The sequence below is a fragment of the Alosa pseudoharengus genome, unplaced genomic scaffold, assembly GCF_046254945.1.
Source record: "Alosa pseudoharengus isolate Yale_2024_CS ecotype anadromous, Long Island Sound unplaced genomic scaffold, YU_APseudo_1.1 YU_APseudo_1.1_scf_14, whole genome shotgun sequence".
NCBI lineage: Eukaryota > Metazoa > Chordata > Actinopteri > Clupeiformes > Clupeidae > Alosa > Alosa pseudoharengus.
The window spans coordinates 22,716,333-22,730,770 of record NW_027468609.1 but is presented as its reverse complement, the minus strand read 5'-3'; the positions used below and the strand labels follow the sequence as shown (position 1 = coordinate 22,730,770).

At 41.4% G+C, this 14,438-nt stretch overlaps 2 protein-coding genes across 3 annotated transcripts in view; one reads left to right on the top strand and one right to left on the bottom strand.

The window, feature by feature from the left end:
• Window positions 1–6,656: 6,656 nt before the first annotated feature.
• Window positions 6,657–11,852, top strand: LOC143123086 (uncharacterized). Of its 2 annotated transcripts, XM_076284207.1 has the most exons (9): window positions 6,657–6,992; window positions 7,652–8,333; window positions 8,506–8,954; window positions 9,050–9,126; window positions 9,220–9,397; window positions 9,546–9,622; window positions 9,791–9,893; window positions 10,367–10,491; window positions 10,699–11,852. In XM_076284207.1, the coding sequence occupies exons 1-8, from the start codon at window positions 6,810–6,812 to the stop codon at window positions 10,379–10,381; spliced, it is 1,764 nt and encodes a 587-aa protein (XP_076140322.1). In that variant the 5' UTR covers window positions 6,657–6,809; the 3' UTR covers window positions 10,382–10,491; window positions 10,699–11,852. The 2 variants fall into 2 exon arrangements, with proteins under 2 accessions (XP_076140322.1, XP_076140321.1); XM_076284206.1 differs by having other exon boundaries at window positions 9,546–9,893.
• An 87-nt stretch (window positions 11,853–11,939) lies between these two features.
• Window positions 11,940–14,438, bottom strand: part of LOC143123085 (putative ATP-dependent DNA helicase Q1) — a 2,681-nt gene continuing 182 nt past the window's right edge. The window contains exons 1-3 of the mRNA XM_076284205.1: window positions 13,932–14,438; window positions 13,656–13,735; window positions 11,940–13,265 (exon numbers count right to left, since the gene is read on the bottom strand). The exon at window positions 13,932–14,438 is cut by the window's right edge and continues 182 nt beyond it. Coding sequence (XP_076140320.1) covers window positions 12,031–13,265; window positions 13,656–13,735; window positions 13,932–14,407 — 1,791 coding nt within the window. The 5' untranslated portion in view covers window positions 14,408–14,438 and the 3' untranslated portion in view covers window positions 11,940–12,030. The remainder of the gene's footprint in view (window positions 13,266–13,655; window positions 13,736–13,931) is intronic.

Here is a 14,438-nt window from a genome sequence, read left to right as displayed (position 1 = left end):
ATTCCACTTCATCTTACAATGTCTGGGCCTCTTGAAAGCCTAGTCTGATCGAGCCTTCTAATTGGACCCTGTTAAGTCGACCAGCCAGGCTGAACAGAACGTAACATAAACGTCAAATGGGCTCAAATCTCAGGGTTGGACTAAATAATGAAACACCATTAGGGGGAAGAGAGGCCTAACAGACCCTCAGAGAAGCATACAGTAGCAGTAGCATAACCGCGCTGTAGAGTGATGCCGGAGCTGTTCAGCTTCATGGGGTAGCGAGCGAATGAGTGAGCGAGGGAGCAGCACCCGGACTTCAAATGCCGAGATTAAGGGGTTTGATCTCGTGTCGAGCAGGAGGGTCGGCTAGCGCTGAGAGTCTGAGGGCAAACACAAGTTTGATTAAATATGAAGAACAATAGAAAGAGCGCAGTGCGGCCACCATAGATAGTGTGAACGGATCAGGGCCACATCAGGGCCAGACCAGCGCCTCTGTAGTCTGCTATCTAGGGTATTGATGTGATTCTGAATGTGGGTGCCAGGGGCAAAAATGAGATTGAGGGTGTCCGTCTTTGCCTGCTTAAAGAGCTAACTGGTTCAGCGACGCAGTCAAAGGCAGCCTCAAAGAAACGGCATATAAACTCACTGTCAGAATCGGTTTTGGGACCTTTTGGATTTCCACATTACTTCCAGTCAATTGAATAATGCATAACATTTTTTCTTCATGCCAACACGGTCATTGAGGGAAATTTTTTTTAATAGATTACCAAAATCCCTCTTATACACACACACACACACAATCATGCACTCAAGCATGCACTCTTTTGCATACACACACACACACGCACACACACACACACACACACACACAAGCATGCACTCAAGCATGCACTCTTTTGCATACACACACACACACACACACACACACACACACACACACACACACACACACACACACAAGCATGCACTCACAAGCATGCACTCTTTTGCATACACACACACACACACGCATGCATACACACACACACACACACACACACACACACACACTGCAGCCCCTCCTGGTACCAGATTTAGCAATCCTAAATGAGCCTTCAGTGGAGTGTAACCAGCACACTCTGTGACAGCCATCCACTCTAATAACCACAAGTCGACATGAATACCAGTCAACACACCAGTGAACCCTTCCCCTCGCCCTCCGACGCCCATGCAAAACATAACAGATCAAGCAATATGTCACACCCGCCTCGCCACATGACAGAAATGCCATATATGTGTCGTATAAATGTCATATAAATGTCATTTACATTCCTAATAATTCTCGCTTCATCTTAATCTAGCGGCCTCAGTTTGTGCATGCTAAATATATTTGCATGCTGATCCATGTATACAGTACATGGCTGTGATTGTGTTTGTATTTCCTAAAATGGAACACAATTATTATATGCAGATGAGTGAGAAGACTCTACGGAGGTCTACTTGAGTCGTTAATTGGTGCTAACAGCCACCTGTGTTGATTTAGAGTGGGTTAGATTATATTTTCAGAAAGTGAGAGTATAGTGTTATGGATTGTTTTTACACCTGCTGCAGAGGTAGAAAAATGAGACCACAGAAGAGGATGCGTTTGTGTGTGTGTTTGTACAGTCTTTGTGCATTGTGTGCGCAGTGTGTGTGTGTGTGTCTGTGTGTGTGTGTGTGTGTGTGTGTGTGTGTGTGTGTGTGTGTGTGTGTTTATCATCTGGTGAAGTTGACATAATGAGAGCAGGGGAGGAGGATAACTAAAACACACACACACACACACACACACACACACACCACATCCTCTCTGTTGCCCCATTTCCTCAACTCTGCAGCAAACGAATGAAAAACTAAATGAATACACACATCTGTTAGCACACAAGATATTCTCTTTGTGTCCACCATACAGTACTTACAAAGGAGTGTCTTTGCGCACACCCAACAAATATCATTCAGTTCTGTCTCTCTACGTTCCTCTTTTTTCAGAGTAGAGAACCAGACACACACACACACACATATGGAGAGAGAGATGGTGAGAGGGAAAGAGGCAGAAGTAGAGCGAGAGAGAGAGAGAGATGGTGAGTGGGAAAGAGAGAGCAAAGGAGAGAGATAAAGGGAAAGAGAGAGAGAGAGACTCTGCCTGTTTATCTGGGATAATTAGGCCTTAGTGACATTCCCTCTGCTGCCACCCTACAGCGGCTTCATGGAAAAGGACTCTGGACAGACGATGCATGCAGCTCAAACCTGCTACTGTTATTTCAGTTTGTGTGTGCATGTGTATTTTTAAATACGTCTCACCATGACGAAGTGGTTTGTGAATGTGTGGGTGTGTGTGTGTGTGTGTTTATGAGTATGATGGGAATGTTATTTAAATACATCTCACCATGACAAAGTAATGTGCGAATGTGTGTATGTGTGTGTGTGTGTGTGTGTGTGTGTGTGTGTGTGTGTAAATGTTTATGTAGGGGGTGCATGGTTGGTGTATGCTGAAGGTAGTAAAAATTATTCAAAATGCAGATCACAGCATTAATTGAATACAGATCACAGCAGGGTTTGTGTGTTTCTGTGTGTGTGTGTCTGTGTGTCTGTGTTTGTGTGCATGTGTGTCTGTGTTTGTGTGCATGTGTGTTTGTGTGTGTGTGTGTGTGTTTGTGTGCATTTATGAGTGTAGTGGAAATGTTATTTAAATGCATTTCACCATAACAGAGTATGTGTATGTGGATGTGTATGTGTGTGTGTGTGTGTGTGTGTGTGTGTGTGTGTATGTGTGTGTAAGTGTGTGTGTGTGTGTGTGTGTGTGTGTTTGTGTGTTTTTGTATTTGTGTGTGTTTACTGTATGTAATTGCCTGAAGCATATTGTTTTCTCTGTCGCTGCATATATCACTGAGCGATCAGGGCAGAAGGAGCTGTACATCAATAACAAGACTTGTGAGCACATTGATCTCTCAGGGGCTTTGATCAACACACACACACTCACCCACTCAGTCAGCAAGCTCCCATCTATCACACACACGCACGCACACACACACAAACACACACACACACACACACGCACACACACACACACACACCTAACACATACAGTACCACATGTGTACATGTATTGAGACATGTTCTTAAAATAAGCCTCTCAATTCAAAAATGACACACAGACGCGCACACGCACACACACACTCACTCACACACAAACACACACACACACACACACACACACACACACTGACACACACACTTGCGTACTTGAACACAAATCAATAATCTTCTACAGCTCAAGATGCATTTCAGAGGTGCTCCATCAGAAGTAACATCAGAATCAAACACAAATCCAGATGAAGTCCTGCATCTCTGAGGTGTCTCTCTCTCTCTCTCTTTCTCTCTCCCACTCTCTCTCTCTTCTCTCTTTTTTTCTCTCTCTCCTACCGCTTATAGCTCCTGGCTCTACTGCAGTAAAGGAAGAAAGAGAAAGAAGAAGTACAAGCATACTGATCGGTTCCCACTGCCCAGACAAATTAGGCATCCATACATATTCACAGGTATCAATTAGACAAAGGGATATATCCTCATTCTATTCATCGATAGGTAGAAATGGCTATCAACTAACAAGGTTTGAAGATTCAGTATATAAATGTCTTGATGACTGTCAGTCCTGCTTTTGATAGACAAAGATACAGAAAAGAGAGGGGGGGGGGGGGGGGAAAAGACTCATCTGTTATTCATACTGTGGATACGCTTTTACCAAAACTTACAAACTCAGCCATAGGCACATGGTAGCAGCCTCCGCCTGTTCATCTTAAGATATAAGAGTGACAACAAAGAAGGTTGGAGGTCGAATGAATATCTGCAGTTCAGCACATTCATATGGACATTGACCTCTGGCTCTATAGGACAAACATACGGTATTCTAGTGTACAGTATACACATGCATACCATTTGGTTTGTATATTTAAGCAATAAGCCTAGAGAGGCCGTTCTATATCGTGAATATAGCACAGCTGAGGGCTTAAATATACAAACCAAATGGTATGCATGTGTAATTGATACAAAATAAACAAATGATCATGAGATATAAAAGCTATTTAATCTACAAATGTCCATTCTTACGCAGAGTCCCCATAGAATAGTTCCACCGCTAGTAGATTCTTATCAGAATTGTTGTTCAGCAACTTTGAATTTTAACCGTTATGCATTTTAAGAGCATTACAGTTTTTCTCGATCGTTTTGATACCTGTGTCAACTCTGACATCATGTTCTCAAAACAGTTAACACCCGTGTCTGAACAAAAGCACTCTGGCCAAAATGACACATTTTGCTTGCAAAAGGCTGTTACTCTCTCAAAACACTTAAAACATGTAGCAAAAGCAAATCTTGCCTTCAAACAACACATCCTGTCGTCAAATAATTGTGTGATTTCAATCAATCATTACACACTGGACAACAAAATGCAAACTATCGTTCTCAAAATGAGCATTTTTGCTATGTCTGTTCCATTTCTTTCTCATTTTTCTGGTATCAGAAAAAACTGTGAAAAGACAAAATAATTCGGAATAAAAAATAATTTATTAATTCCTCCCAAGATGTAACTGTCATTGACATGTAAGACCTACAGTAAACACCTAGGCAAGACAAATGTCATTGAACTACAACTTGTAATTTTTCATCATAATAGACCTACTGTACAGTAAACACATTTTGTACTGTTTTCTTCACCAAATAGGCAATACAGTAGCCTACTTTGTCTAAATGTGCATTAGATCTATAAATAGCAACAAAGAACAGACATGACATCTAATATGGATAATGAATGATTGCTGATTGAAGAATTGTGCAAAGGAGTTTCACACAGGTGTATCAGAGATTCAGATTTATGCAAGGAATCTATACCACCTGTGAAAAGATGTTTTCCTTTTGTTTAGCACAGGAAAACCAATAGAGTTTTGGGATTTTGAATGCCATCCGTGTTACAGTTTTTCTCAGTCGCTTTGGTGCTATTCTCACATCACTATTACAGTAACATTTGCACAGCAGTTAGTGCATTTCTCAAAACAATTAGTGCAAACTGCAAAACCTAGTGGATGACCTGCAAAAGCACGTCACTTGCTTAAAATGGATAGTCCATTTCTCAAAAGCAGGTATTCATGTCAATGAAACTGTCAGTGTCATCAAAATTGACACCATCGTTTATGAACAAGATAGTCAAATGGCTTTGTCATGTTTTCATTACTGTATGACAGTTCTCTCAGTGTTTTCAAATGCAAAAAAAGGTCAAAACTTGGTGACACTACCTGAACATGCTCAAGACAGCACTGTACAGTACTTGTACAGCCATTTGAAAACTACAGTAAATTTACACATTGCTGTAGGCCTAGTTAGGGGAGTAAGTGAGTACAAGACACTGAATGTGTACATTTTTACTGTATGCTCTTTGCAATTCTACAGCATTGTGACATAATTTGATAACTAGCTCAACAATTTTGTATGTAATGACTCAATCAATGAAATGAAGACTATTAGTTTTATAGGGAACGACTATTCAGTATCCATAAGTATAGTTCATTTTGACTAACATGACATAAGCAAATGATAATGTTAAAAAACAGCAGAGAATTGTATGAAAGCAACTGATACATGTCCAAAAGCATTTGAAATTTGTTCAGAGGAAGGAGAAATTGCTACTATGATGTGCACAAATGACTAAATGTTGTGGAGGTTGAACTAATAGTTAGGAGAACTGAAAAAAGCACCAAAGTGACTGAGAAAAACTGTAACTGTTTTGCAACAATGTGTGAACCCAATGAAAATGTGTGAACACATTCGCAAGAGATGACTTCTACTGTGCAAACAAAGTGTTCATGAAGACCAAGTGGATCCCAAGCAAGTCAAAGCAATCGAGAAAAACTGTAATATAGAACGAAATGCGGTCTCAGCCGTGCTATATCGGGAAAATATACAACGGCAGAACGTGATTCAACCAATCAAAATTCAAGGACCGGAACTATCTATTTTATAAATATGAATGAATGCATATGGACTGTGGAGTTTCTTGCACTGATAAGTGTGCAGGCATGTATGAAGCTTCTCTGCCTTTTAGCTGTGAGCTGCCTGTCCTGTTCTTTGTGTAGTCAAGTCAAGTCAAGTCAAGTCAAGTCAAGGCAATTTATTCAATGTCAAGGCACATTTAAAAACAGGGAAGGCTGATGAAAAGATGAAAAGATATAAATAAGACATGAAAGGATAAAATGAAGTTGAGATAAAATAAGTAAATAAATACAATAATGTAATAAAACAATAAAACAAAATAAAACAGGCAATTAAAATGCATAAAAGTCTTCTATTATAACACTGAGGGGTACTGAATCTTAGCCTGACGTAGTCATACTCAATTCTAGTCAGAATTTGAGTCTGATACTGCTCCATAGAGCTGTGATTATGGGGCGTGTTTCAAACGAACCAGGAAAAAAAATGCCTCTGCACTCAATTGGATAGACCTACAACCAATAAGAGCAACGGAGTGTGTGACGTATGTTAAGCGACGCATAGTTGTTGTCAACAGAACTCAACTGCACGCTGGAAAAGAAGTAGCCTAGAATAAGAAGATGAGCGTGAACGATTTTTGCCGGTGTTGCAAAAAGAATGTAAGGATACAAGGAGTAGTCATTCAACACACGAACCTCATTTTTGAGAAAAACAATAAAGGCGAATGCACATACGAACAAGTTCTCCGTTTAGGATTACAACTCTACAAAACGTCAAATAAATCGCATCGCATTTGTCGGTCCTGTCAGAACGTTATAACACGGTTGGAACGCGACATGCTTGTGTTAAAAAAATGGGCAGACGACGAAGGAGACCAGCCTGAAGAACCGTCTTCATCTGAGGCATCAGAGAAAAGAGACCGGGAGCCTACTCCTTCCAAGACGCCCAGGACTCTGAAGAAGTTCTGCCCCAATCCGTCAACTCCAACCGGTACAAAAACGCGAAGAAGCATTACAGAGGTAAGGTTGTTAATACATTTCTACTTCTTATGATATGACTATGAGAATAACCTCGATTGCCAAGTTTCACATGAGTTAATAGTTAGTCATGATTATTGTCCAATGTGATAAACACTGTGCATTCCCACACTCCTCATTTCCGTGTAATCTATCTATGATTAAATCATCTAGTCATATTTTGACATGGTAGCCTAGTGTGTATTCTGGAAGCCAGCCCGAATTTGAGTGTAGTGTGAGCAAATGTTACCAGGATAAACTTGCACCTGATGTGTAAGTTGGCCTCTGTCACTTTGTCAATATTTAGAAACTTCATTTTGTAATGGACTAGCATGTTATCCAACCCCCACTCTGTGCTCTGCACCTCTGTGGGGGGTGGGCAGTGTTTCTCTGACAAGGCACAGAGTATCTTGTTGTGATCAGCTCTGGAATTCCTTGTAGTGTGTCCCAACCCCCACTTCTGTGCTCTGCACCTCTGTGGGGGGTGGGTACCTCTGTGGGGGGTGGCCAGTGTTCCACTGACCTTGCTCTGACCTGCTCAGCAATTGCATCTGGTGTCACCATATTTAACAGTCTGTATATTTCAATGTATTGTCAATGCACATTATACTTATTAGGCTACACTGTAATTCTTCACACTGATACATTATCTTATATTTCAGGTTGTCACCCATTTCCCATCACAGACTGTTGCCAAGGTATGTCCTCCAGAAGATGCCTCAATAGTGAACAGCATCAATAAGAAAAAATGGGCAACAGCTGCAAAGTTAATGTTGAAGCATAAACACCTAGTTGAGGAAATAAAGGTGCACATCCTGGAGCTAATAAGCAACGAATGCAAACATATCTGTAATCCAAACAACGGTTTCATCCTGTGGAAGTCATCTCCGGATGATCTGAAAGCCTTTTCATTTACCAGCTTAGAGGCAGACCTAAAACGTTTTTCACCATTCCTCTTCTCAATTCTCACAACTGTCACCAACCACTCTAAAACTGCAACTTGTGCAGCAGCTTCCATTGCTTTGAGAGGAAGAGAAGCACACCTGTCAGCCTTTGCATACTACCTATGTAGTATTCTACATTATGGTGGGGCGAAAAAAGCAGTGTTTGAAAGACTGAGCAAAATGGCCATAACAACAACTCACCAAAATTCTGTAGAGAAGCAGAAGGAGTTGGCACTCCTATGTGGTGGGTCTCTAAAAATGTTAAAGGTCCAGAATGAAGTTTTCCTGAACTCTGAAGCGGAAGGAAACATTGATGTTGGTCAGAGAGTGGACTCCAGCGAAGACCAAAGCACAAGTGATCCGAAGGAGCCACTTAACATGGAAGAGCTTCACTTGTCAGGTGAGATGACAAATGACCAATATATAGAAACACAACAAGCACATCAAATTCTGTGTCGTCTTGAATGTTATGTGTCTATGTATTGATTAATGCTACTACTACTACTACTAGTAATAATAATAATAATAAGTCTTTGTTTTTAAATTGTTATTACTTTTTTCTTTTCCTGCAGATGACATGGCTACGCTACCTTTCAACAGTTTAAGTGACTCTGAAGCAGCAGAGCTAGGCTTGAGCTCCTCGGCTTCTCCGATCACCCACCCCACTCCTCCACAAACATACTCCATAATATTTGACAATTTGGACTTTTTCATGCGCGCACATCATCAGTCCACCCACCACAGCAATAAATCCATACACTGGATTCATCATATTGCAGTCCAAGATAGAATCTCAACATATCACCTTAGCAATGACAGACCGGACTGTGACATCCTTCAGTACGACCTCTGCAACTCACTCCCCGGACCAGAAATCCAAGACTATATGCGACGTGAGTTCATTGTTCTTGGAAGCCGCATCCTTACCGAGTACCTGGCTGTTTTTAAACCCTTCAAGATATTAGTGGTTCACCACATGCCACATCAATATACAGAGGACATGGCTAAGTGCTCCACTGATGTAAGTAATGAGTTAAATCTGTAAAATACAACTAAATACACATAATTTCAACTCAAACATTACTGCAATGTCATCTGTTTTTTTTATTCTCAAAGTACCCTCTGGGACTGCTCTTCAAGGACGAAAACAAAACGTCAGATTTGGTGGACACACTTCGCCACCTTCAGAAAGAGTAAGAATAAAATCAGGCTCCACTGTCACTCTTTGGCAGGAGAAGGGCTGTATTGAAACGTATAATTCCCCCGTTTGTGTGTAATCCATTTAGGTATGTGCCAAAGGGACCAGACGGGTTGTCAAATGTATTAGTCGGAGGTGACCGGCTGACCGAGGGGAACTGCAGAAACATACAATGGGCCTTCTCAGATGGTGCTACAAAGGAAGACCGACTGGAAGGTCTCATCTTTAAGTTTGAGGACTGGCATGCCATCAGAAACCTCTTTGAAGTGAGTAACTATAGAATGATGTTGATTAGTAACAAAATAAAAGTATCACACCACTACTTTAGATGATTTTGAGATAGATTACTTGAAGGGCTTGTGTGTGAAGTTATGTTTATCCTTTGTTAATCACAAGTCTTCAATGTTGTTTAAGATCTATCATCGGATTTTCTATGATGGTGCATCCTCAAAAGACCATGGCACACTTCTTGCCAACATGACGAAGTTGAGGTACAACGTCTGCTATCTGCAATACCATGAATACATACATTGTACAATTATTACTGTTGTTTTAACCGTCCACTTTGTCATCACATTATGCTTGTCTTTACAGTCTAAACAATATTGTTGTTAACTACAGTGATTATAAGTACTCTGTGTTGACCATGCTTTCCACAGTTCTTTCACAGAAATCCAGTCTGGATATTTCATGAATTGGGTTGTTATGGGATGGGGAACACAGTACTGCTATCATGAACGCAGCTGTGCTGTTCTCCGTATGGTATGTTTTCAACTTAATGCATGTTTTCACTAACTGTGTGTGGGCATTTGAGGCTTTTCAAGATAGTTGATGGTTAGTTGGTTAGTTTCAGCAGTGCTAAAGAGCACACTGGACGCACAATATTCTTATTGTACCTGTGCGAAAGACTGTTTTTAACACATTAACATATGAGCATGCGGGCGTGTGCGTGAGCGTGTGTGTGAGCGTGTGTGTGTGTGTGAGCGTGTGTGTGAGTGTGTGCGTGTGTGTGAGCGAAGTAGTGGTAGCATAGAGGTTAAGGACCTGTTCGGCATGCAAAAAAGTTGTGGGTTCAATGCCCTTAGTCATTATCCTTGTCATATAATTGACATAATAAATGACTGGATGAAAGCGTCTGCTACATTAATAAATGTAAATGTCTGTGAGAGATGGAAAGAATAACACTGAGAAAACTATGTCAACCATTCGCTAAACTATGTATTTCTGTTACATAGGTGCAGCAATGCTAAACAAGGTCCTCATGCAGCTTACAATGCCTATAAGGAATTTGTGCATAAGGACACCACTGCACTCTTCCTAGCTGCTGCAATGGAACTCTTTGGGTTGCAGGATGTGACAGGTAAATTGGCACTTGGCATCACATTCATAGTTTAGAACTAGCATTTATCACATCAATACATGTATCTATATGTTACTGCTGTAAAATGTAATTGTCAAAATTGTACACTTTGATAAAAGTTAGTATCCAATATTATAACCATGACTTATATCTCTGCATTTACACTGCTGGTGGTTAGAAGTTAAACATTTTATTCTGTGCTAACAGAAATTCCAGATGGGTTTGTCCCGCTGGATGTTAACAACGGATTGCCACAACTGAAGAGGAGCTGGCTGCATGAGAAGGTTGGGCAGGTTGTGGACACCTTTGTCATGATGACGGGCGTGACAGAAGCTGCAACTCAAAGGCAGGCTACGACACAGCAGAGGCAGCAGTTTCCGTGTCGTGCAGACGGGTGTGGCAATATGTATGTATACGCCAAGGCAAGGGAAACACATGAGAAGAAGAAGCATGGTCTTGTGGCTCCATCAGACTCTTCTTCAGAAAATGTGAGTCCGACGAACCAAGACCACCAAAAACATCACGCAGAAGCCAGACTTGGCTTTGGGTTCTTCCTGCTAGACCTGCAGGATGCAGTGAGGGAAGGGGATGGTGAAAGGCTGATGAGACTGTACAAAGTTGCCCTGCTTTTCTACAAAGCGTACGGGCACAGCCAGTATGCCTATAGCACCTTCCTTCTGACACTGCAGATAAATGTCACTCTGTCCCCACGCATGGCACACAGTGTGACATGGAACAGATTTTGGAATGGCAGAGGGAGAAAGGGGAAAAATATTCCACTTGACCTCCACCTGGAACATCTAAACAATTTTCTCAAATCATTTATGAGAGGCTTGGGACCAAACATGTCAGAAATGTCAGCAGCCAGAATCAGTAGGTCCATTGGCATCGTCAAGGAGCTAATGGACAAAACGGACACAGAGCTGGAGCTGACAAGGCCGACTGGCATTCATCATGTGGCCCGAGAACAGGAGGACGTTTTAACACTGGTCAATGTTTTCAGGGAGACACAACTTTTCAAAAATCACCCAGGCAGGCAGTATCATGCATTCCCAAATTTCCAGAGAAACTTATTGGCAAAGCTAAATTACCAGGAGTTATGGAGGTGGATGAAGTCCAAAATAATGGACTGGCGAAATGTGCCTATTTAAATAGCAATGTAAATGTGAAATGTAAAATGGTGATGGTAATTTGTAAATAGTGTTTTCATAAATGACAATGTAAATAATTTATTTTTAATATAATAGTTTATAATAGTAGCATCCACATTCTTGAAACCTTTATTTTTGTGTGTTTTCTTATTGGTTGTATGTTCAAAGTTCAGAGTATATCTTCAAACATTACCTATTAAGTGTAGATATTAAAAATCTTTAATGACATGTCTTATTGTTTGTCTATTAAATGCAGAAACATCACCAACCAGTAGAGAAGTATAAACAATTTAAATTTTATTCAAAAACATGAATGTAACAGGTAAAAAAAAAAGTATTTGCACAACAACAGAACCCTGAAGCTAGAAGTTTGAGCCTGAATTTGAAGCTAGTCTGAGATCTTCAACATTGACAAGCCTGATTCCAAGCTACTTGGTGATGATTGTATCTCATCCTCATCCTCGTCATCAAAGTAACCAGTGTAATCCATGTCAACCTGAACACGGTCATCCTGAACCACACTGTCATCAAACAAATTCGTTTGACTCTGTTCGACGTCATCAAAAACCTCATGCAGAATTCGTAGTATCTCTTTTGCATGTTCCAGTTTGTATGTAGGGAGATTATGGATAATGAAGTCCAGGTCAAATATCTGTGTGCACTGTTCTAAAACCGCATCAATGAGTTCATCTCCAAAACCAGTGCAGGCTGTGTCGACTGTGTAAAGTGGTATGTTTGTATGGTCCTGAAGTAAACTACTCCTGTAAGTTTGTAGCAGTTCCCTGATCAAAAGTTTGTCCTCAGGTGTGACCATTCTGTGTTTGTGGTGTGATGAAACCTCCCCTTGAAAGTGTTCATATTTGGGGATTGGCTCCCCACAACCTTCAGGTTCACAAGAACAAACAGAATGGCAGTGAGTGCAGCACAGATGTCCTGGATGAACAGATGTGGTGTGTTCCTCGAAATGGCAGTACAAAGCTTTCCGCAGACAACTAGTGACTCCAGTCTCAAGTACCGTCTTAACTGCTGGGTCAAGCTTTGTATGCTGTTTGACAGCATAAACAATCGCATGTGCCTGCAACCCACCTCTGCCTGCCCTCCCGACCTGCTGAACCATGGCTTCCACATCATCTGGCAACCCATACATAACAATGTGTGATACGTTGGGAAAATTTAGGCCCATCCCAAGAGCTGTTGTTGCCACCACAACTCGGCAGCTACCCTGTCCACTCAGAGATGATAGCACTCTGTTCTTATTCTGAGGGAGTGTCTGGCTGTGGAACATGCCTATAAGCAGGTTTTCAACCTTTTTCTCAGGGTCTCGGTCAACCCAGGAATCTTCACCGAGTTCTCCCTTCAAATGGCAGAACACTCTGCCAACTGCCTTCACGGTTTTGCAGTAGATAATTACTGGCAACATGGAGATACCTTTTTCTTTCACATCCCTCACAATCCAGTGTAGGCACTCCAGTGTATGGCCAGGTACTTTAATCAGACCCAGTCTGATGTTTGTTCTGTTTGGGCTCAGAGCCAAAATGATTGGATTGTCCATCTGAAGCTGTTTCATAACCCTGGCTCTGGATTCCCGATCAGCAGAAGCAGTCAATGCCAGCACAGGTGTACCTGGAATATATAGCAGTACAAAAAGCAACCAATAAGTAACAGTAAAAATAAGAAATGAGTAGTATCATTTAGTACTTTTTAATGACTGTACTGACATCTAAAAAGAATACATCACTTATAAGGGGTACAGTGACTACCAATATGGGTATGGTGCTTGAGTACATAAAGCAACACCCAAATGAATGGTCAATTTGCATCTGAATGGGCAACCAGTTGGCCACTTGGCCAGTGCGAATGCAAATGAAAAACCGGTTTTGGGGGAGAGTGGTTAGTGTTTAGAAGTGGACAGGTTCCTGTAATGCAACTGATTTCAATTAAAGTGGTGAATTACACTATGTGTAGAAAACATCGAAGACAGAACATGCAGTAAGTCTACTGTTTTGTACTTACCAGCTTTAACTAAGGATCTAAGTTCTCCCAACTTGGCAAAGCTGTCGCGAAATGGCGTCTGCCCTTTTGCAGCCTGACCCCTGATAGGGAAAAAAAGAGTAACCTACATTAGAATGTTTTAACAGCTAGTTATTTCGCTACAATCACACTAACATTAAGATTGTACCAAGTCTGAATTAGCGAACGTACAACGTTACCTACTATGTTTACAACATGGGATTCATATCACGACATTGCGAGTTATTTACTAAGTCAGACAGTCAGATTATCTCTTACCATTTGTAAGTTAGATGAACTTCGTCCACGACGATACCCATAACGTTGGCTTGAAAAACATCGGAGCCTAGCATGTCCCTCCACTTGTTGTTCAGCAGCCAGGATTCCGGGCTTCCGAAAAGGAGCTGGCAACGACCGCTGGCTATATCCACCTCGTCGTTCACGCCGAGTTGCATCGCCGTGATGCCCATTTCAGTTGCTTCTTTCACTTGGTCCTCCATGAGTGCGACCAAAGGAGAAACAACAATGACCAATGGGTTTTCATTGTGTCCCATCTTCTTAGCGACCAACGGAGCCAGCTGATAAATTAAACTTTTGCCGAATCCCGTAGGAAGGACGCCAAAAACATCTTTCTTTTCAACAAATGCCTTGATCGCGTTTCTCTGTTCCTCTTTTAAAATTAATTTGCTGTCGATATCTTCTAGAACAGACCTAATAGCAGAATCTACACACCTCAACTCTCCAGCGGCAGCCATCGTTGTTGTAAACGAATTCAACCCAAGCGCG

Excerpts from the sequence above, each read along its gene's own strand:
- LOC143123086 (XM_076284206.1), top strand. The coding sequence starts at position 6,810 with ATGCTTGTGTTAAAAAAATGGGCAGACGACGAAGGAGACCAGCCTGAA. Across the intron at positions 6,993-7,651 it reads CGCGAAGAAGCATTACAGAG|GTTGTCACCCATTTCCCATC; the intron begins GTAAGGTTGTTA and ends CTTATATTTCAG. Across the intron at positions 9,398-9,545 it reads CCATCAGAAACCTCTTTGAA|ATCTATCATCGGATTTTCTA; the intron begins GTGAGTAACTAT and ends ATGTTGTTTAAG.